Source organism: Heterocephalus glaber, unplaced genomic scaffold (assembly GCF_053883595.1).
Source record: "Heterocephalus glaber isolate CG9 unplaced genomic scaffold, H.glaber_assembly_v1.0 deba00000470, whole genome shotgun sequence".
NCBI lineage: Eukaryota > Metazoa > Chordata > Mammalia > Rodentia > Bathyergidae > Heterocephalus > Heterocephalus glaber.
The window spans coordinates 1,487,575-1,512,459 of NW_028258145.1; the positions used below are offsets into that span (position 1 = coordinate 1,487,575).

Here is a 24,885-nt window from a genome sequence, read left to right on the forward strand (position 1 = left end):
ATTTAATAATGTGGCAGGGGTTAGATTTTGAGTTTCTCCGTTCCAGGTCAAGAAGCAGAACATACTTGAGGGAGAAGTGGGAAGAACGGAACAAACACTGCCCTGAAAGTAGCCAGAAAGAAATCTCATTCTGGTCTTTCCAAGAGCTCGGGTAGCCAAATAGGCACTTTATATTTTGGCCCCTATGGGAAAAGCCACATGTATTTCCAGTTGGTTTGCATTTCTTTTGTAATGATTATAAGTCAGTTTTGTCAAGCCATATTTATCAAGGGTTTTTTGTTTTGATTTTTTTATTTTAACTATGCTGGAGAATTTCCAGTGAGCTTTAGAAGCAATCAAAAGAAAATAAAAGTTTTCTGAAAATGCCTGATGAGCCTGGAACTGGGTTCGGTTTGGGAGGTAGGAATATTTTGCAAAAATCAATACTGAAACAAAATCATTTTTTATGAAAACCCAGATACAACATTATTCCTAGAAGCCCTAGTAGGATTTATTGTCGCCTTTAGCTCAGCATTTACACTAACTTCCCACCTGGGAGGACAGACAAGCCTGGGGATAAAGGGGGGACATTTTAATCAACCAAGTCCATCTGTGGTTTCCCAAGATGCAGATAAGCCTGGTGCCATTTCCTGGGTGCTCTTCGCCAGATTGTCTGTGAAGTGCTTGGCTTGCACAGAAGCACCCAGCTGTGACCCCAAGCCTGCCTCTCTCTCTCTCTTTCCGGAGCTCCAGCTTTGTGCACTGCAGACCTGGGTAGAGTTCTAGCCACAGAGGAGGGCTGTTAGGTAGGCCTGGCATTTCACCCTCTACACTAAGATCCATTACAGTGACGCACACTGATCTCCAAAAAGCAAATCAGGGACAGTGAGCACATCTCAGCCCAGACCAAGGCTCAGAGCAGCCACTCTGAAAAGGTCCGAGCTGATGCACAGATGCCTCAGCCTCTTATTTAAGCTGAGGTGGCCAGGGACCTTTCCTTAGATCTTTACCCAGGACTGTAAGATGGTTCTTCAGGATGCAACCCTATGTTTGCACACAAATGGAAAGGTGTACTGGATCAGAGAACAGGGTGTGAAATGAGTACTGCAAAAGCTCAAATAGTAAGCAGGAGGGAAAGACGGGGTGGGGGCAGGCAGCTGTGTGAGCTGGGTGAGGGTACTGGTGTGTCCTTGTGGCTGAGGAAGGATGAGGGGTGGGCTACCCAAGGGCCCCACTCACTGCCTCCTCTCTTCCCTCTCTGGTGAGACCCAGGGACGCCTGGGCAGTTCAAGCTTGATGTCATAGGTCAGGAACCTTCACAGCCACTTCCAGATGAAGGGAGCATCACACCCCTTGATCTGGGGTGCCCCGGGATGCCTAGCACTTAGTAAGCACGGGCCCCTCACTAGATAAAACCTCACATCTGCCATTCCACCCTCCTGCTTGCAGAGTGCCCTAAAATAAAATTCCACAAGTTGGACATGGAATCAGTTTTCATCATTGGTAAAGCCCTTTGCCATGCAGCACCGTCAACAGCAGCTGTGTTTGCTCCACCCTTCTCCCTGGGCGCCCAGTTGGTTTTCCTCCTCCCCTTCCTCCAGGTGTGATCCTGCCCCATAAGTCTCCCTTTCATAGTGTCCTGATGAATGGATTGTCTGTGTTTTCTTTTGCATTCTTTTTAATGGCCTGGACTATCCTCCAGCGACCCAGCTGTGCATGTCAAATAAAATGTATTGGGGTCGGATGGGTTCTCACGTCGCACCGAAATGCATAGCACGTGAAACAAAGGACATCTAACCACAACATTCACATTCTAGAAAGCTATGCTAAGAAACGGTGCAACTGCTACGCAAGCTGCCTGGGCCACACATTGTAGTCAAATGCCATCGCTTCATGTCATTACTCCATTCTCTGTCTCTCCCTTTCTTTTTTGTAAAGATTTTTCAAATATAGTCATGCAAAAACTTCTGTTTTTAAACTCACTGTGCAAACACAAACATTTCACAAAGTGCAGGCAGATAAAATCAGGTCAGGTTGGATGTATCCCGAACACAGAGCTCCCACTGATTCAGCTTTGCAATTTGACCTTTAACTGTCATATACAAATAGATAGGTGCCTTTAGAGAAATGGTGAATTTGTTATGCTATAAACAAAGGTACCACCCCACATAAATCAAGTGAACTCTCTTCAAAGGATGAAATGTTTCAAAACCAAAGGAAAATAAGAAGGCAAACTTCCTGTTTCAAATGCAAGGAGGAAGAGGGGTCTTTAAATGTGTAATAAAACAGGTGGCTTAAGAAACTCAGAAACGGGTGCATGGAAATATAATCTGGCTGCCACAGTGATATTTTAAAGAAATAACATTTGTATTTTGTTCCATAACTAAATGAAATCAGCTAAAGCCATAGGGAAAGTACATGTGTTTGTAACCCAGCCCACAAGCAACTTGTTACATCTGATTTTCTGTTCTGGTTAAAAACATCTTGCTCTTCAGCCTGCTGGTGAATAGACCCTCACAGCTGAGGACAGATGTGGCTAGCAACGCCTTGTGAAACAAATGCCAAGCAGCAGACCGCTACCACAGGCTCACACACCTGCAGGTGACATCACCCAGCTCTATCTTACCCCAGAAATCTATTAACACGCAAAAACAGGTGTCACCAAACCAAAACCCACTCTTAGAAAGCGTTTGCCTCATCAGCCTGAGCATGGAAATGACAAACGTGATGCTGATCTTCCCCTCGCCTCCCATGTCTGTCGAAGGGACAGGAAGGATCCCTTACTCCCCACTGAAACTTCCCAGGACACCTGTCTCCTAGAATCCCAGGGACTCCAGACCAAAAATTTTAGAGAAAACTCTATTTCCCAGATATTGCACTTTCCATTTTTCCCCTCAAAATTTTGTCTTTTATAGCAAAAAATTAATGCTAGGTCAATCTTCATTAATTTCTTGTCCCTGAAACTGCTTTGTCCTCTTAGTGTGCAACCAGGCATATAGAATGTAGTCACCATATACAAAGAGCACATTTTAAAATGACATACTATATATCAAGGATGGGCTTTAAAATACTCCAACAGGAGACGAAGAGAAGAAGAGATGAATGAAGTTTTCAAAATGTTGATAAATTATAGAAACTGGGAGATAAGTAATTGGGAATCCACTCTTGCTCTCCCTGTGTTTGAGATTTTTTCCATAATGAAAGTATGTGTAAAATATGTAGCAATATTTCAGCTGTTGGCCCCGCCCCTCCTCCTTTCCTCCTCTGTAACAGAATTCCAATCTTGTTCATGTAATCCATCCTCTGCCATGGATCCATTATGCTCACTCACCCAATCACGGCCACCCCACTTCCCCTCACCAGTGATGGTTTTAATAATGGACAGATGGTAATTTCTGGCCAATGAAAAATGAGGTGAAGACTCTGGAAGGATTCTTGGAAAAAAGTTTCCATGCTGCTAAAAAGTGACATATAGGAATAGATTGGTCCTCCTCTTCTGCTAAATCTTATTACATCTGCATGTGGCAGCAAGAACTTCACAGCCATTTTGTGACCATGAGGGAGTCAGGCAAAGACAAAACTGTCATGCCAAGGGTTCCAGAGAGGAAAATAGTTCTGATCTTTGATGATGGCACTGAGCCACAAAATAACCACTCCAAAACTGCCTTACTTCAGGAATCAACAGTAAGGAAACAATCTACTTAAAGTTTACAATAGTGGAGCCAGGGCTTCTTGTTACTCAAAGCTAAAGGCATCCTACCTAATACAAAATAACTGTTGAACAAATGAAGGAAGGAATGAAGGAAGAGCCTGACAGGCCCCCAAAATTATTAAATAGTCTTACTACCATCACCAGAGTCTTAATAAAGTTGGTACCATCATAATTCCATGAAAGAATTGAGATTTATGTTATATACTCCTTTGAACATAATCTTCTGTCTTTTATTTCATGTCATATATTTTATATTTTATTTCCTTGGCAAACAATCAGGTATATCCTTGTATCTTCTCTTGTAAAGTTGCTTTTTTATTTGTTTGGAGCATTTTGTTTAGCAATATCTCATACTCACAGCGATGCCAGGTGCCAAGTGATTTCTAGTACCATGGAAAGAGTCTGGTCTTTATTAAGCAGTGGTGTGGCTTTGGACAAATTCCTCAATCTCTGAACATTGATGCCCTTGTCTTCAAAGCAGAATTAGTAACATCCATCTTAGGGACTCTGACAGTTAAATGAGGACACATTCAAGCAGCTTTTTGTCTAAAGTATTTCACACAGTAGCTTCTTCTATTTCAGGACCATTGTAAAGAAAGGGAAACTACTAGCAAATGGAAGGATTATTGCTTTTTCTTCTACCCTTGCTTTCAGACACATAATTTTTTGAAGAAACAAATATAAAAGTAACAGTTGAAGTTCCTTCTTTAGGACCACATTTCCTTTTTTCCCTACCTTCTTTCCTCACAGAAGACATATGACTAAAAAGAAGATTCTGGAAGGTTTCTTTTCAAACAAAACAGATCCCTTGGAGGTCACTCAATTATCTCAGAGTGGAGAGAGTTTCTTGAAGCACAGTTTGCTAATTTCCTCACCAAGACCCCAACTCCTGCCTGTCAGTGTGACATATCCCAGGGACACACTGAGCAAGGCAGTGATCTCTGAATCCTTGACCCCACACCAGAGGGACAGGAGCCACTGGTAAAGAAATGGATACTCAGAAAAGCCTTGTCCTTCTGGGATCACTGAGGAAAGGGTATGCCTCCACAGGAGATGAGCAGGAGCTTTCCGGACCTTTTGCTGGTTGTCACCCTCAATGGACTCTGCCATACCATCCCACCAATTTAAAGTCTCCTTAACACTACTCCATAAGTCTATTCAGTTGTTGTTTACAAAAGTTTAGTTTAAAACGAAATTTTCCATCAGCACTAACTGTCCTCCTAGCTCTGATGCTTTATAAATATTATTCAGTCCCCTGCTGACTGGAAACAAGCACCCCTCCTTGGAGATTGGACCTTAATCACAGCTTTGAGCCACAAGAAATTACACTAGTACTCTACTACTAGTCCTCTCTCCTGGGTAGGCCAGGATATGTGCTATGGAAATATTACACCTGTCGGGAATCAGACGCCTGAGTTCAAATCCCAAGTCCACCTGGGTAGCACTGCTTTCACAAGGATACAGTGCAGCTCTGCCTGTATGATCACAAAAAGCCAAAAACAGAGGGAATCTGGAATCTGTACTGTTCAGAGGAAAACCTTAGACAGATTAAATTTAGGAGTGTTTATTTGAGCAAAGTAATAATTCATGAATTGGGCAGCAATCTAGTCCAAAAAATGGTTTGGAATACTCCATCCTGCCACTTGGGCAGGCTGCAATTATAGCCAGAGAAAAGGAAATGACCTACAGAAAGACCTTGATTGGCTGCTGTAAGCATTTGGCTTACATGATCCTGTCTGGGCAGCTTTCAGACTCTGATTGGCTGGAGGTTCAGCTATTATGATTGGCTGAGAATCAGCTACTTATTGAAAGAATATACTTTGGATTAGATTACAGTCTGTTTACAGATCAAGTTAGGTTACAGTTCATTATGTACAGAGAAACTCTTTAGCCAACCCTAAAATAGATATGGAGGTAGTGTTGGGCTCAATTTAATTCAGTTTAGCAATGCAACAGTTCTAATTGCATCCTCTACCCACTATCTGCCAGAAAATCTCTTCTTTCCCTTCCATAATTTATCTTCAGTTCATTCTGTGGGACCTGGCAGTACACACACACACACACACACACACACACACACACACACACACCTCAGTGTATCAAGTGCTTCCTTCATCATCATTTGGCATTGATGAAGGCAGAGGCCAGCATAGTGTGTTTTGCCTTTATCTAGTACATGGTAAGTACTCAATAGTGCTGGTTGAATGAACACATTAATATATTCCATTAGAATTTTTTAAGAAAACAAACAAGTCTAGTAGTTCATTTCATTATTCTTTTAAGATTAAAAAGTTAGAGAGGGAGAGAATAGGAATAGAATAGTCAAAGTAAAATAATCAATTACCTTCCAATAACCTATCACATCTTGCACATTATCAACAGGGCAAGACCTTCCCATGAGTCGCCAGTGAAAGCCAAACCAGGGAATGAGGAAGGCTGGCTGAAGAGAAGGACTATGAGTGCTATTGTTGATTTCTCTCTCTGTATTATTGCATAGACAATCATAAATGGATTCTGGGTGATCTAACATTTTGGAGGGGCTACCATTCTCCAACACCCATTGACATGAGTAATTGAAACTGATTTAATCCCTGTGCTTAAACAAAAAGCCAACAAAGAGAACAGAACCAAAAAAATTTTTCAAGGAATATTGGAGAATGTTTTATGATCACAGAAGCCAACACGACACATGAGCTTCTAAACAACAGATTTGATTCAGACTTTGCTGACTGAGCAGTGTGTGTGTGTGTGTGTGTGTGTGTGTGTGTGTTTGTGTGTGTACACATGTGCTCCCAAGCTCTGAAGATCAAAAGAGGAATAAATGTTGCACTGACCTTCAGGGGCTCTCTGCGTACGGCATTTCTCCACCAGGGCATTATTCACGTGTTAAGCCAGATGAGTCTTTGTTGTTCCATGCATGGTAGGATGGTTAACGTCATCCCTGGCCCCCTAGCTATTAGATACCAGTAGTAACCTCTCCCAAATTAAGACAACCAAGAATATCACCAAACATCCTTTGGAGAGAAAATTGCCCCAAATGATCTGAGAGGAACATAAATAAATAACCACAAGAGATGCCATGTGTACAAGGCCCAGCACCCTGGATCTAGTGCACTATCACAAAGATGGAATGTGGATGAGGGGGTGCTTGTTTTCCAGAAGAGGGATGCTGCCGAAACCTACAAATGCCAACATGGGAGCATGTATATGCGACTTCTCCTCCACTCCAAGTACCCACTCACCATCTGTCCCCACCAAGGACTCTAAGGAGGGCTAGGACAGCCTTGGGTAGCAGAGGAAGGAAACACTGGCACAAGCAGGCACATCTACCTTCTGAAAGGCCAACGAACATATGTACTTCTCTACCTGACACTTGAGGCTCTACCAACCTCAACAGGAAGCAAAATCTAAATGATAAGACATCTCAGGAAAAATAAAAAAGAACTGCCTCAGCACAACTCCTTTTGCACTGGGCCCACAGCAGGTAGTGCAGGGGCTGCCCCCTTCAGAAGATGTCCCAACACCCCCAGAGGTCCAGGCTACTATGTAATCTAAAGGCTGTCAAACATTCTTGATTTGTATGACATTTAAGCCACATTCAAGGCCAATGTGTGACTTATACAGAAAACATTGCCTATGAATAAGGCATCTTCACCAAGACTAGAAGGAGGCAATCTAGAACTTTCTATGGCTAGTTTAACAGGGCCCACAAATTCTGTCTTGCCAATTTAACTATACATTAAAACTTGAAAAGGGGTCCTTTAGGGCAGAGTCTAGAACCCGAAGCCAGGTTTGCAGGTAAGGCCATACAATATCAGCCTGGGATCCAGGTTGTCAACACATCAATTTGTTCAACAGAAGCACAAGCAGAATCTTGGTGACCTCTCTCACCAACTGCAGGGTCACTGTTACACCACCACTGGGTGGGGGCAATGTGGTTCCACTCAAAGGAATACACTCCTGTAGTTTCCTGCTCTGCTCCCTCATGCAGCTGAGCTATCAGGCACACTGGCTGGCCTGGAGCTGGCTCTGCCAGCTTCCAGTGCCAGTGCAGAATGACAATAACCATGCTGCTGGGCTTTGTCCGGGCTCATCTCCCTCTCCCCCTGCTGAGTACCCCCTGCCGTGCCCCCTGCCCGCACTAAGCAGCAGTCAACCAAGTGGGTGTTGGGGTGACACCTGCCACCTCACTGGAGCAGAACATGGAGCTCCTTTCTCACTGGTGAGAACTGGAAACAGCTGCACCCCATTCCCAGGGTCTCTGGGGAGCGGTCAGCCATAGATGAATTTTCCAGATGGATGAGAGGGGCAGCACCTCCCAGAATGGGACCTCGGGGACCTGTGCCCGCTCCACAGAAGGAAGGAAGACAAGCTTGCCACTTTGTCCCAGCACCCGCTGGGGCTCAAGGGACCCCTGACTAGAGAGCCAGCTCTGCTAGCCCCTCATATACTCCTCCCTGGCAGCAGCCTTGCGGGTAAAGGACAAGGTCAAATCCAATCACCTGGGGTTCAGCCACCCCAGCAAGGGGCCCCTGTCAAGCCCATTCGGTCCAGGATATCCCAGCTGACAAAAGACCTGACTGCCTCCTTGTTTACTTAGAAAGACAAAAAGACAGTGAGCAAGGCAGAGTACAGCTACTCATCTCACAGCTTGCCATCACTGGAAATGATAAAGTGAGAAAAAAATGAACTTGAGGCCTGCCTTGGGCAAGGACTACACAAGAGAATTCCAGAAGAAAAGTCCCCTTCGACAGTACACAGGGGACCTGGGAAGATGACTGGGAACATAGCCTTGTATAAGAAGTCACGCCACAAAAAGAGGTGCAGGGACTCCTTTTTCTTAGCACTCTCAAATTCAAGTTTCCTAACATATTAATTTAATTACAGTAAAATTCTATAATACAGCCGTGGAATCATAACTATCAAGATTTAGAATGTCTGTCACCCCTCAAATTTCTCAGCTGCCTTCTAGTCTATACCTCCACCCTCCCTTGGCAGCTACAGCTCCATTTTTTTCTGTATAGTTTTCCCTTCCCAGAATGTCCTACAAATGGAATCACACAGTATACGAACTTTCATGTCTGGCTTCTTGCTGTTGGCGCCATGCTTTTCATCACTGATAGGTATTATGTGGAAGCCTGATTCCCAGATGAAGGACATTTGGGATTGTTTTCAGCTTGAGGCTATCAGGAATAGAAGTGATAGAACAAGTCTCTGTATGGATGAATGTCTTTATTTCTCTTGTGTGTAAATACCTGGAAGTGGACTCACTGAATCACATCCTAAGTGTTATGTCATTAAAAAAAAAAACACCAAAAACTGGGTGAGGTGGCACATATCTGTAATCTCAGCACTCTGGGAGGCTTAGGCAAGAGGATCAAAAGTTAGTGCCCAAAGTTTGTAATAGCTAAAGCTTGGAAGCAGCCCAAGTGCCCATCAACTGGAAACCGGATAAAGAAGATGTGGGGGTTTATTTATAAAATGGAGTACTACTCAGCCATAAAGAATGAAAAAACAGAGTCATTTATAGCTAAATGGATGCATATTGAGCCCATACCCTTAAGTGAAATAAAGAGGACACACACGTGTAAATACTGAATAGTTTCTCTAGTGTGAGAACCAGAAAGTGTAAATAAGGATGAAAATGATTAAAATGAATAATTGATAATTTGAAATAGGAAGAAAGGTCCAAAGAGGTAGGGGTGAAGGGAGGGGAAGGGGAAAGGAAAGAATGGAAAGGAAAAATTATGAGAAAAGAAAAAAAAATGGAAATGATGTCTATATAAATAGGGAAGGGTGGAGGGGGTGAAGGGTGCACAGGTAATGGGAAAAAAATAAGAACCAAGATATATCATGTACAGGTACAAGCACCCAATGATAAATGTAAACTTATTGTATACCTAAAATGTACCAATAAAAGAACTTAAGAATAAAAGAAAAAAAAAGTTAGTGCCCAGCCTGGGTGATTTAGTGACTTAGTGAGATCCTGTCTCAAAAATAAATAAATAAATAAAAAAAAAGGGCTGGGGGACTAACTCAGTGCAAGGCATTGAGTTCAATTCCCAGTACTGGAGAGAGAGGGGGTGGGGGGAAAAAAGGGAAAACTATCAAAATGTTTTCCCAAAGTGGTAAAGTCATTTTGCCTTCTCACCAGAGCTGCAATTACTCCATGCCCTCATCAGCACTTCATATCGTCAGGATTGGTTGGTTGTGATTTTTGGAGATGTTTTGTGGGGGTCTGTGGTGAGTGCAGATACGGGGTTTTTAAAAACCATTCTACTTTTTGCTGGGGTCCTGCCCTGGTTTTGGTATCAGAGTAATAATTGCTTCTGGGAATGATTTTGGGAGTATTGCTTCTCTTTCTATTTTATTGAAGAGTTTGAGGAGAACTGGCAGTAGATCTTCTCTAAATTTTTTGTAGAATTCAACAGTGAAAGTATCAGGATCTGGACTTTCCTTTGTTGGTAAGTTTTTAATTACATTTTCAATTTCAATGGCTAACATTGGGTTGTTCAACATCACTGGCCATCTGAGAGACACAAATTAAAACAACACTGAGGGGCAACCCACTTTCCGGTCCCCCTTCTGTCTCTCTTAGACAGAAGCTATCTTTCTCTCAATAAATTTTTCCTACTCAAAAAAAAACAAAACACTGATATTCCATCTCACTCCAGAAAGAATGGCTGCTATCAAGAAATCAACCAACAACAAATGCTGGAGGGGCTGTGGGGAAGAAGGAAACCTTCTCCACTGCTGGTGGGAGTGTAGACTGGTGCAACCACTCTGGAAATCAGTGTGGAGATTCCTCAAAAAACTAGAATTAGAGGTTCCATTTGATCCAGCTATTTCTCTTCTGGATATCTTTCCAAAAGAATTAAAATCTTCATGCCACAACAATATATGGGTACCCATGTTAATAATGTCACAGTCTGTAATAGCTAAATCTTGGAAACAACCCAAATGCCCATCAACTGATGAATGGATAAAGAAGAAGTGGTTTTTCTATATAATGGAGTACTACTCCGCCATAAAGAAGGATAAACTTGAGACATTTATAACTAAATAGATGCACCTTGAAGCTATATCTTAAGTGAAATAAACTAGACACACTTGTAAATATCCCATTGTCTTTCTGGTGTAAGAACTGAACATGTAAATAGGGACCCAAATGTATAATAGACAATGTGAAATCATTCAATAGGAAGGGGGAACTAGAAAGGGGGGAGGGGAGAAGGAAGAAAGGAGAAGGAAAAGAAGGAAAAAATGGAAACAGGGCTCTTGTAAATAAGGAAGGGAGGGGAGAGGAATGGGAAAAGAAAGGAAAAGATATATACCATGTAAAGGTACAAATTCCCTATGATGAATGTGATCATTATGTAAATCTAAGTTGTATCAATAAAATAAAAAATGAAAAAAACATTCTAATATACAGTATGTGTAATGGTCTTAATTTGCATTCCCTTAATGACTAATGGTGTTGGGCATCTCTTCATGTTTTTATTTGCCACCTGTACACCATATTTGATGAAGTAACAGCTCAAGCATTTTTGCCCATTTGTGAAGTCGGGTTGCTGTATTTTCTTTTTAAGAGTTGCAACAGCTCTGTGTGTGTTCTGGATACAACTCTTTATCAGATATGTGTTGTGCAAATATTTTCTTCCAGTTTGTGGCTTGACTTTTCATTACTTAGCAGTGCTTTTCAAAGAGCAGATGTTTTTAATTTTGATAAAATCCATCTTTACCAACTTCTTCCTTTACAGTTAGACTTTCAGTGTCTGAAGAAAACTTTGTCTTGTCCAAAGTCACAATTATTTTCTAATTTTTTTAAGGTTTGCAACTTTAGGTTTTACATTTAGGTTCATGATCAGTGTGTGTCATTGTTGTATTGCTGTGAGATATGTGGTAATATATAAATTATGATAATGTATATGTGGTAATACATCTATATAAATGTCCCATGAACCTATATGTCTGTCGTTCACCAGTACTGCACTGAACTGATTACTGTACCTTCATATTAAGCCTTAAAATGAGGCCTGGATGTCTTTTAACTGTTCTTTTTAAAAATTGCTTTGGCTGATCTAATTCCTTTGCCTTTACAAGTAAAGTTTTGAATTAGCTTGTCGATTTCTATACAGAAGACTACTAGGATTTTATTTTGAGTTGTGTTTAATCTCTACATCTATTTGATTTGAGTGCCTCAGTCTTTTGGAAGTATGGGAGGGGTCATTTTTTTCAAGGAGATATTATAAAGGAAGGATTACCTCCTTGCAGATTCACATTCATAGACAGCATGGCTCTATCAAATGGCCTTAGTTCTAGGTCATATGCCAACATGGATGGGCCCATGTAGAGGGACAAGAAAAGAATGTGGTTCCTTGATAAAGCTTCAAAAAGGAGGTAACATCCAAGTGCAATTGGAGAATAAGAAGGAGCTTGCTGATGCAGAAAGGTGCAGAGAAGCTCATTTTTCAAAGGAAATAGGAAGGTCAAGGGATAGAGGAGTCAGAAGGTTCAGTGCTAGTTGGGGATGAGCTCTTGAATTCCATGCAAAGGTCAGAATTCTGTTCTCCAGACATGGAAGCTTATGGAGGCTTCTGCATAAAAAGGCATGAACAAGATCTCTAGAAAGATTTCTAGATCTCTAGAAAGATCTTGTTGGCAGGCAAAGGAGCCCCTGGAGACCATCCTGTCTGTGGGTGTAATGACAGGCACATAATGAGCATGGTCAGAATAGAAGGTCCCTAAACTGTAAAGCCACCAACCTGATAGACAAGAGATGAAAGGGGCTAAGAAGGCACAGGAAGACACATCCATCTACTTCTCTACTCCCCTGGACTCTGAAGAGCGTCTGCCACTTTCTAGGCACATCCACAGCCCCATGCCCAGCTTTGCCATGAGATGCTGACAACACAACCTCCAGCCCTCAAGGATTTCCTAAGTAAAAGCAAAGGACTTAGACACTCCATAAATATTTATAGTCTGTCCTTCGTGTAAAGGTTATCTAAAAAGTGCAATCTTCCAAAAGATAGCTTTGCTTTAAAGATTAAACTTACTGCAGCCAGATAATTTCTTGGCAACTCTGTATAAATCTGGTCAGAGTCTCACTGTGAAGTTTGAAAAAGAGACAAATGGAATAGTTGGCCAGAGAGCCCTAGTGACAGAAACAGCTATTCCCTGGAAGGGGAAAAAAGGGCAGAAAGGCATTTTTGTTTATTTTTATAAAATTTGGAGAACAACAGTCTCCTCCAGCTGATTCTACAAGATCAAACTAGCTCCAAATGGGAGTTGTTAGGCATTTGCCAACACTTGAAGTCAAAATCCAATAGGCCCGATCACCCTGTTTCTTGTCTTTGCCTTGCTTTTATATTTCAGGATGACAATTCCATTTGTTCCTTGATGCTGCCTGTCCATTCAATAAGCTTTCTGATTCATCTGAAAACTTCAAACTGTGCTTCTAATCTAAATCAGATCACAAAAGCGCAGATCCCTTCACTTCTTTCTAGGCCATCTGGGCTCATTCAAAACAAAAACACGAACAGCCTTGAAATGAGCACTTAATCACAGGTCTGTGTATTAGTTGTAAGGGATGCCACAAACGCCCAGGTCAGGGATTGCCAGACTGTGCAGGGATACTTCCCCACTCCTCTGGCATTAATCATGTGCAGGGTCCCCGTTCCTCCATTGCCCCTGCCGCTGTTGGGGGACACCATAGCTTTTAGGGAGTCAGTACCTGTAACTCCAATATTAAGTTTGGGCACAGCCTCAATGGATATTGAATTTGCCCTTTCTTAGTATCTATGAAAAATCAATAGAAGAAAAGTCAGTTATAGGAAATAAATATTTTTAGGTTTTGTTTAAAAAGCACATGACTGTGGACTTCCATTTAACTATAACAGAGCCAATGGAACATTCACTTCCTCTCTTGTTCCTTAAAGAAAGATAACCAAAAAGCAGACAAATAAAATCATTCTCTTGTGACTAATTTAGTGATCTCATCCTTTGCTATCATGAGCTTTTCTTAGAAATGTGCACATATGTGGCACGTGCAGAAATTCCATGCTGCTGGTTCATGTGGTCTTTTTGGTGGCAGAGAAGAGAGAGCTAAAGGTGAGATACCCACTTCTGGGCCTGTTTCCCCTTTCATAGCTGCCCCAGGGTACCCACCAGGAGGGAGGAGCCTTCTTCAGGCAGGAAGAGCAGATAAACTCTTTCAATCTCAGAGAAAAAGGAAAAAGAAACAAAACACCCACACAGTAGGCAAATTGTTCCCTACTGTGTGGGTGGTGGAGCCCCTAGAGCTGTTATCTGCAAAGGGCACTTCTGGGGGTTACCCAGCTGACACCATCATATGGATTCCACCTGAAAACCTCAAGCCAAATAGTGGGGAATGAGCATCAAGAGACAATTTTCCACTCTGCAAAAATGACTTGACTTTACAAAAATAAATGAAAACCCCGCAATAACACCTGGAACTCAGGCAAGACATGTCATTGAATTCACTGTTCACATAGTAGGTGTGCCTCTTGCTTTGTAGGTTTATACTGCCTGAATATGAGTATGGCATCTCCACTTCCCCATCCTCAGCGTCCTACTGCACACAGTCTCACATTCACACGCATGCACACATCCACCCCTGGGTCATACACACGGGTGGAATAACTACTCTGGCAGAAGTGGGAGGTGTCTGTGGACAGTGGAGGAGAGGAAGAAGTGCCTGGTGGGCATGTGAGTGCAGGGGATGCTCTGAAGCCCGAACACTGCCCATGCTAACAAGAGGAATCTGACAGTGGAAGCACCTCTTCATACACATTAAAACAGAATCAAGCACCTTTAGGGCATCGAGCCCCTCTGTTGCCACATGAGCTCCCTCTCTTGCTCATGGCCAACCCTGTCCCCAACTTCCACCCCCCATGTATACAGCATCCTGAAAGGTGCTGCCTGCTCACCAAGTTATAGAATTATAGTGACTTCTTTCCCCTCATTCCCACATTCATCTTCTGTAAGACTCCAATGCCACTCCTTTGCAAAACTGAGCCCATCTTCCCACTATTGTCATTCTGGAACCACTTTGCCTCCCCCTTTTATTTCACCCCTATACTCTGTCTCTTAAACAGGCCCATTGAGGATTTCTCCATCATTGTTCTTGGCCCTAGCTCTTCTATTAGAATTATGAAAACAGATCTGATGATTACAATCAAAAGTTTCAAACCATGATTCCAAAAGTATCTTTACACATATGAATAAGACCCAGGAAGCCCTCAATCCAGCATCTGGGTTCTGGACAGAAGTGACAAAGAAATGGAAATCATTCCATCACAATTGTGAGCTTTTGAAGTGACCTGGAATTGTGTAAACATAAAGTACAACCCTGTTTTAATAAGTAATTGAAAGGGAAAGAGTATGGCCCCTGTCAGAAAATTAAACTTAGAATTATCATATTACTTACAAATTCCACCTCTGAGTATACAGCCAAATGGAGTAAGAGCAGGGACTCACACAAATGTGAATACCCTGTGCATAGCAGCAGCATCCACAGTAGCTGAACAACAGAAGCAACCCAAGTAGTCAATTCTGGATGAATGGATAAGCAAAATATGGTATGTAGAATACTATTCAGTCTTAAGAAGAAAATTCTGGTACAAGCTATAAGACAGAAGAATTTTAGAGATCTTATGCAAAGCGAAATGAGCTAATCACAAAAGGACAAATAGTATATGAATTAATTTGAAGTCTCTAGAATAGTCAGATTCATAAAGACAGAAAGTAGAACACAGTTGCCAGCGGCTGAATAAGGGAGTAAGAGGATTTATTGTCTAAAGAGTACAGAGTTATCATTTACCATGATGAAAAAGTACTAGAGATGAATAGAGGCTAACTCCTAATTATGGGATGTACTTACTGACACTGAATTATACACTTAAAATGGTTACAATGGTGCTATGGCTTGAATGTATCCCCTCCAAAATTCGGGTGTTGAAACTCAATGGCCAGGTAGTAAGAGATGAGGTCACAAGACTCTTCCCTCACAAATGATATTAAGGCTTTATAAAAAAGGGTTCAGACTTCTACACTGTTGGTGGGAATATAAACTAGTAAAATCACTATGGAAATCAGTGGGAGATTCCACACCAAAAAACTTAAACTAGAAATTCCATTTCACCCAGGTATAGCTCTCCTGGGTACTTTCTGAAAGACTTAAAATCATATTACACTGATACATGTGTAATCATTGTTAGGGCTTGTGCCTAGATGTCCCCTAAAGCCTCATGCAGTCGTAAGCAGGGCTTTTTCAGAGGTGGCTGGATCTAGAGTGTGTGATGGTGGGACTGATTCATGGTGCAGTGCTAGCCTCAAGGGCACTAGGATTAAGGATGTGAGTGCCCTTTGGATATGATAAAAGGGGCAGAAAGACACTGTTAAGGTCCCTTGTTGCTTTACTACCTTCTGCCACACCACCCTACCTTGGAGCCAGCCAGTCATGGGCTGAAACCTCTACAAACTGTGAGCTAAATAAACTTTTACTCCTTTAACTTTGAGTGTTGAGTATTTTGTCTGAGCAATGAGAGAAAAGTAACTAAGACACTCGTGTTTAAAGTGGCACAGTCCACCATATCTGTCTTGGAAGCAGCCTAAATATCCATAAACAAATGAATGAAAAAAGAAAATGTGGCATATATACACAATGAACTACTATTCAGCCATGAAGAAGGGTAAATTTGAGTCATTTGTAGGAAAATGATTGGATCTTGAGACTATAATTCTAAGCAAAATAAATTAGACAAGTTTAAATATTGCCTGGTTTCTCTTATATAAGAAACCCAAAATAAAAACAATTTAAAGAGCAGAGTGAAGGACAGATGGTAGAAGACAGGGAGGAAGACTCTGTAGAGATGGGGATGGGACCTGAAGAAGGGGATAAACAGGAGGGGAGGGAGCAGGAAAAGAAAGTAAAATTGATCAAGATGTAATATGTATACATAGCAATTCCCAAAAATGAATCCAATCTTTAGGCATCAGAAATATACACTAATAAAAATGCTCCATCTTGAGAACATGTGAAAAATGATAAGAGAAGATTCAGGTAGTGTTGGGTTAGCTTGTCCTTCTGTCTTCCGTCACATGAGGACACAGCATGCCCTGCCCACAGCTGCCTAGATAATGCAGCAACAATGCCCCATCCTGGACATAAAGGCAGCCCTCACCAAGTTCAGCCTTCCAGTGCCTTGAACTTGGACTTTGCAGCCTCCAGAACTGTGAGAGAATTAAGTTCTGTTCTTTATAAATTACCCTGCCTACAGCATTTTGTTATAGCAGCATAAACAGATTAAGACAAATGATCAAATTTATGTTGGATATATTTTGAATAAAATATAAGCAAATAACATAAAAGAAATAGAAACATAAAAGAAACATAAATAGAAACTTAAAAGTAATCAACAAAAGGAAGGAAGCTCAAGCTATTCCTCTAAATAGGATTTTTAAAGAAAGGACTCACCCAGAAGATCATGTCCTCCATCTCCCTCCTCCTGGATGAAGGGAGAGGTCAGTGACAGGCCAGACCTCAGGAGGGGCATAAGAGCCACTACCAGCCAATACATTGTCCTGTGGGCTTCTAAGAGAAAAGATCCATTCCTCCTGTACCCATCAATCCCAAAGATGGGACAAAGATGGAGGTGGAGGTGGAGGAGCAGGTGGTGCAGGCCTGGCCTACAGATGGCTCTATAGTGACACCTTACTAAGTGCCGTAAATTACTTGTGAATGAGAATTTTTCAAATGTAGGTCTCTTCCCACCATAGACTTACAGATACAGGAATACTTTCTGGAATTTTAAAGCAAGAATTCATTATATTTCAAAAATAATTTTTGGATAACACAACCTTTTGATGATGTCTTCTGTTTCCACAGCATCAAAGGTATCAGTCACAGTTGGGTCAAGGGCTCTGAGTATTGCAATAACTTTTCAATTATTCTCCTGCTCCTGCAGTTTTCTGAGTCCTGTGTAGGTGACACCAACTGCAGGCAGCTTTCTGTGACTGCTCCCAGATACTTAGCTTCCAAGGTTGGTGGCAAAAGAACTTGGGGCTTTAAAGGAAGTCTCAGCAGATGTCTTCTTTGCTCTTCTTCAGTGTTTTTTTACAGTCACTGGGACAAAATGCTTGACACCCACAGCTTAAAGAAGGAGAGGTTTATTTATTTATTTATTTATTTATTTATTTATTTATTTATTTATTTTGGCTCACCATTTTATTGGGTTCAGTCCATGGTCAGCTGGCTCCAAAGCAGAAACAGTAGAGTAGAGGAAAGCTACTCACCACATGATGGTAAGGAAGCAGAGAGAGAAAAGAGAAGCCAAGGAGGACACCCCTAGAGATGTGCCCCTTCTAACCAGTCCCCAACTCTGAACATGAGACTTTTGGGGGACATTTTATATCTAAACCATAACATTCAGTTTCATTACTTTCAACTATAGCTTTTCCAACTTTGTTAGAGTTTTGTTTGGTTGCTTTTTCTGCATTTATGTTGCAAAACCTCTCTTGTGCATCCAACACCATAGAGCCAACACACAGGACAGGACCTCCTGGAGGCAACATCCCTGTGGACACAGCTCATGGGGAAGCCACCTTTCCCAGGATATCTCCAGCTGAAAGCACGTAAGTGGCTGGCAGGAGCTTGCTGCTATGATATTTGGGTGGGAGCTGCCAAGCTTACTTCTCAGATACTGTCTAATTCTCTGCAGGACTTCTGTTTTGAAGCATGAATTCTAAGTTTGGGGTTAAGACTGAGCCACTAGGACTACGGAGAAATGTAGAGGAGCCAAGATCTATCTCACATCTCTGAATGTTACTCAAACTCAGCCTCTCTTCCAAATAAATGCTGAACAGTAATTTAAAGACTATGTGTTCTAAGGGATATGAAGATTATCCTCCCAGGGACATCTCTTGAGTTATCTGGGCCTCTTTCCTGCCTTCCCACTGTAAAAGAAGGATGATAGTTTAAGACTCACTTTCTCTAAGAAACCTCCCTTGATTTATTTACCTCCTCCTATAAGGTGTGTGTCTATTCTGAAGTCTTCATACATACTGTGCTTTCCCAACTAGTAAGCACCTTGTAACAAACACAGTGTCTTAAATTTCTTCTCACAAGTCCTCCAAATACAGACTCCCACATTGTTAGACTCAGTGGCAGACTGCATTTTCCAAAGAGGGTCCCACTGAGATCTGTCATTTCATGTGCTCGGTTACTAACCCTCTTTACACTGAGAGGTTGAGCATCTGCTTCCTCCCTTTGAATATAGGTCTGGAGGCTGGTGGCTGTTTCCACTGATGGAATAAGGTAGAAATGATGCCTTGTGGCTTCTCAGGCTAGGTCACTGAAAAGAGGCAGCATCTCTCTTTCTAAGACTTTTCTCATTCTGAAAAAGCCAACAACTATGCTACAAGGAAGCCCAAACTACCCCATGTGGAGAGGAACAGAGATCCCCCTATAAAAAGCCAGTGTCTCCCACCAGACATTCGAGTAAATGAGGCTTCAGATAATGAAGTTCCCAGCCCAAAAGACTTCCTACAGAGGCTCTAGACTCTATAAAGCAGATATAGGCCACCTCCACTGCCAACTTCATACCTGTATTCACAGAATACAGGAGCACGATAAATGGGAGCTTGGTGATTTAGGTAGCCAGGGGAACCAGAGGAGGTTCTGTAAATGGCTCCCTAAGTTAGCAATTCCAAAGCTCCAAACTCTGAAAAATCTTTTGTCCACTAACCCCTCTTCCTTCATATAGGGCAAACACATGGCATGGACGGATTCTGAGACAACTCTCCTCTTACTACATCGATAAGATGGCCAATGCTTTGAGGGTCACACCATCTTCACACAGGCCTTGCTGGTAGCTGGGTTCAGAGCTCTGTGCCTTTAGTATCTGTTCTTCAACAACTTTCATGATAGGTATATCTAGGTAAAGAGTGAGAGAGGGCAACGGGGAGAAGGGAATTTACTCTGGACAAACTGGAGAACAGATTGTAGAGCCTACGGCTAGAAAGATAGGTCAATTGTCCCAAAACACTCAGCTGGTAAACACAGAACTGAGGCTGCAAAATCCAGGTGACACTGACCCCTTTGTCAGCCCCTGGCTATTCAATGGTTTCTCAACAAAGAAGCAAAAAGAAATTCCTTGGACCATAGATACTAAAGCCCACACCAGCAACAAATCTGAGGATTCAGAGCTGAAATTGCTTCCTATATTCCAAGTCTTAAGCCTGAAATTTTAAGTCCTGTAAGGCGAGGTGTGGAAGTGCCTATTAAGCCATGGCAGATGCCCCCACACTTTTCCCTCATCACAATAGAAGGCTAAACTCAGCTCCTGGAGGATCATCTCTCACGGTGTCCACTTTCTCACTCTGCCTCATGGCCACTATTGTCTAACCACACTTCTTCGGCAGGCCGGGTGCTTTGGGGAAAAAGGAACCAACCACAGGGAAAACTGATGACAATCCAGGTAAAGTGCTTCCTTCCAGAATTCACCACCACCCCATGGAGGGGTGTGGCTTAGTCACCACCCAGTGAAAGTTGAGGAGACATTTTCCCTTCCTGAGTGAAGGTCATGCTCCATCCAGAGAAGAGTCTCCAACTTCAGGTGTGTTGTTGGTAGCAACACGGAATGATGCCGAGCATCCCCCATGGCCTCTGGATGGAGAGTCAGAATCTTCACACATGCTGGCCTAGTGGTGGTAAGCACAGGAGCAAAGTCCTTGCCTCCAAGGACCTAGCCAGGTCAACCCCACCCTACCATCTTACTGATTCAAAGGGCCAGTACTTGGGTAAAAGGCCTTCATCTTGACAAAGTATTAAAAAAACCTGTATTCTCAGTCTATGTACAGATTCTGGGTTTCTGCACAAGTTATACCTCTCTAAGCCACAGGAAAGTAACCCTAACCATCACAGGAAAGGGCTTGTGTTTGTTCTGAACTAGAGCACAATCTTAGCTTTTCTAGGGAAGAGGGACCTTTGGCTCCTGTCTATGTATAAAGAGGCTACTGCCTTCCTCAATATGCAGGACTCATGAAAGAGGATGTCAAAATCTCTCTCTCTTACAAGAACACACATCCACATCCACATGCATGTATGTACACACACACACACACACACACACACACACACACACACACACACCATCTCATTCCAGAGTAGACCACATTTAGAACATTTAGAAAAAGGGGCTCTTGCTAGGAGAACATTTCCAACCCCCAGTCCTGACACAACACCAGTACCCCAGTACCCAGTCAGCTTTAGGCTAGGGCTCAATGTCCATAGTATGCTTGCTAAGAGCGCAGTAGTTGCAGCAGCCTGGCTGTGCTAACAAGGGCTACCATGTTCCCACAGGTCACTGCACTCCTGTGAGCACACATGGTGTACACACAAGCAATGGATGGGGTTCAGGACTCACTACCCTACATCCTGGCAGCCTGCTGAGAAAATGACGGAAGAAGGTCACCCTCACCTTCCCTGAAGCAGATCGTAAAACTGCCACTGGAGAGATGCCCTCCTAATACACAAAGGAATATTCTAATCTCTGAAGACACAGGACTACAGAGAAGAGTTGGGCTCAAGAGTCAAGCTAACCGCCCCCCCCCGCCGCCCCCCCCGCAGTTTATTACCATTAGGTCACACCTCTTTCACCCAGGCATATTCTCCACTGTGGGCTGCCATTTCCTTATGAAGGCTCCTGTGTCATGGAAAACCTATATTAAATACACTGGTACACATGGCCTTCTTCCACAGGCCCTAGAAATGTCCAACATGGACATTTTTCTTCCCATGCATTCATCCCAATGGGTTCAAATCCACTCCTTCCTGCTTATAGGTACACAGCTTCCTAGCAGCTTTCTAGGTCACAGGAACTGCCCATGGTTGCCCAATTCACATTTAAATAGAAACCATACATTCAACTTGTTCCACACATTTTTGGAGGCAAATTTGTTTTGAAATTGGGAAACTGTTGTTTATGGAAAGCAGACCAGGAGTCCCTGAGCCCCAAGCCTTTTACCCCAGGGTGACACTTTGGGGAGGCTGTGAGAGCACTTTGTATGAGGACAAGGGACACTGTTTATCATCTCTCTATTGGGGTTGAGTTCTGCTTTAATTAACTCAACACCATTTGATGCATGCAGACTGAAAAGGGTTGATTATAGAAACAAGCATTGCAGTGCAAGATTGCATTGGTAGTACAAGAAAAAGTACTTTTTCCTTACCATAATGCAATTGAGACCAAGGTAAAATCCTACAGCAGAACAAAAATAGGGGCTTTTGCCACTGTCAGATGTACTAAGACAGGAAGAAGAGGTCCTGCGGACAGGGGAAAGGGCTATACAAACATGCCTGGCCTCATCTCAAAAGCAGGACATTTCAGTTCTCACTCTTGGGCAGAGTGCTTTACCCAGAAACCACATCTGTGTCCTTGCTACAGAGCTTCCCATTTTTGTGATTCAACAGAAATGTTCTACCCACCACATTTCTATGTAAAATCTTTAGTCCTCCAAAAGTAATTTGCTCTTACCAATTAAGCAGCTAGGATAATTTCATCTGTGACACAAAAACTAAACTCAAAAGCTTCAGGAATAGAACAAACCAAAAGCTCCAGCCCAATAAGTACATTTCTTTAAAAGAAAAGAAAAAAAAAGATGTAAAGCTTTACCTGTGGCTATAGCGAATGGCTATCGTCAACCCAAGCTGTAATCAAGAAGAGAAAGAAACACAAATTAAACAATGTCAAGAACATGCTGAATTCACAAGAACATTAACTTAACATGGTCAATTATTTTCAAACATTTCTTAAAGTACCTTGTTACTAACGCTTCATAAATAAGATACTTAATGATAGACCTTTAGTTTCAACCTTGCTTTTAAAGGAGCACCATATTTTGGAAGAGTCTTAAAGAGGCCTAAGATATTTCACTATGGATTAGAAAGGACATGTCTTTCATCAGGAAAGACTTCCAGAATGGGACTCTTTTAGCCCTGAGACAGCAGTGGGAGGATGAGACATCAGTGTGTGGCTGATTCCAAGGTTGGCATTAGGACAGCAAAGCCCTGAGTGGGGTCCCCTCACCTCTCCCCACCCCAGGGGCCCAAGTTGCCAAGAAAAATGGGCCACATGGAACATCAGCTCAAGGCCAGCAAATCTCAGCTCTGAGGACACCAAAGAAATGGAATGTGACAGCAAGTTATCATGCATGCAACTGCTGGGCACAGCAGCAACCAAAGAGTGAGGTAAAGCTGTGATTTCCTCTTTACTCTGCAGGGGTGTTGTGGAAACATTTCAAGCATATATTGGTTCAAACCATAAAACCTAGCCTCAGCCTGTTCACACAAGGTCAATCATGGTTCACAAAAGAGCCAGGCCAGTCAAGTCCAGCTGTATATGTAAATTACTGAGACTCTCAGACCTCAGTTTTTCCAACTGTAAAATGAGCAAAATCATTATTTTCTCCCAAGAGTAATACAAAGATGAAGCACTTTTTCTATATCTGTGTGTTTATGCCTACAGATAGGACAAACTTTATAAATATGAGCTACCACTGCTAGCACTGAAAATACCCCATTGATGAAAATGTTGGTGCATTCCAAAATTTAATTATTCAATTTGTTTTTAAAGCTGTGATAATGTTCTAAAGCCAGGTATGGTGGCACATGACTGTAACACCAGCTACTCAGGAGGTTGCAGCAGGAGGATTGTGAGTTCAAGGCCAGCCTGGGCTACATAGTGAGATTCCTCCAAAAAAATAAAAAGTCCTCAGCTAAAAAACAATGGTCAGTGTCCAACTTACACATCTATGTAAGTCTCATGCATTGGCTTGTGCCTAACAATGCCATTACTCACTTAGAAACTCACAGTAGTTAAGAACCTACCATCACCTATAATATTATTTCTGTACAAAATGTTTAAGTTGCACCTTAAGATCCCCAGGGTCTCTTGTGATCTCTTTAATACTGTATCTCTCAACAGGGTTCGAGTGTGGAGAATGACATTTACAGTGCTGTCCTGGATGGTGCAAAATGCCAGGAGGGACCCCAGGCATTAGGACGGTAGAAAGGTGAGGGAAAAAACTTGAGAGAGAACCAGGCAAAGTGAAGCAATCATGATAAGAAAGCCCAGTGCCACTGTCCAGCAGGATGCACTGCAGAACCAAATACTGATGGAATAACTCGGATCAGGATCACTGGGCTATCACTGCAGGCATGGACAATACAGAACCAAAGATGGTAAGCCACCAGGAACTTGGGAAACTAGACTTCCATTTACAAAAAGAATGTGTCAAAGTACAGGAATGAAATACAAAAAATCAAGTTGATTTCATATCTCACTCACCTGCATTTATTTAATTATCTATCTCAACTAAACTGGACATATATTAATGTTGAGACTTAAACAAACAGAAGAGAAAGACACCTCAGGGTTTATCAAGAATGTAAAGAACAAAGGAGGAAATTACTTTGGGGAAAAAAATAAAAGCAGAAACTGTAACCAAGAAGGTCAGGATGACCAATTTGCAGATTTCACATGCTAGGTCACTTTACATTTCCTGGAGTTAACAGTTCTAGCTTACAGTTTGGCTAATTATAAGAATTTTACCAACTGAATATTTTGGTAAGCTTTGGAGTACAGTTTAACTGATGGCTTTTCCACAGTTGAAAGATAAGCCCTTGCTAGATGGAGTAAGGAGAGGAAATAGAGGTGGGAGGGGCAGACAGAAAAGCAGCAAAAATTATTCAGTGGCAACTGTGCTAGTTAAAAGAGGTGGAAGATAACTCTTTTACCGGGGATCAAACTCAGGACCTTGCACTTATGAGGCAGGGTTCGGGGGGGCGCACCACTGAGCTACATCCCTGGCCCAAGACAACTCTTTTGCAAAGGTGAATTTCAATGAAGCATTTTTATTCTTCTTTCCCAGGCTTCTGAATCAAATGAGTTTTATTAGAGTTTCTAACAGAATAACTTGTTAAGGAAGAAAGTGTGAATCATGGCAACTCCAGCGGGCAGGGTAGCTTGTACCAAAGGCCAGTCCACCCCAGCTCCCTGCAGGCCTTTGTATGAACAAGCCTTGCTAGGGGCCACGCAATGGGTCATGCAAAGGCCCTGGGGCTACATAGGAACCAACTTATGGGGTAGGCAATAACAGCATATTTCACATTC

The 24,885-nt window shown here is 42.3% G+C and overlaps 1 protein-coding gene across 1 annotated transcript in view; it reads right to left on the reverse strand.

Annotated features, from left to right (window-relative positions):
* Positions 1 to 24,885, reverse strand: part of Acoxl (acyl-CoA oxidase like) — a 352,250-nt gene that overhangs the window by 271,631 nt on the left and 55,734 nt on the right. Inside the window, 1 exon segment of the mRNA XM_087201767.1 lies at positions 22,387 to 22,421. Within this exon segment, the coding sequence (XP_087057893.1) occupies positions 22,387 to 22,421 (35 nt within the window).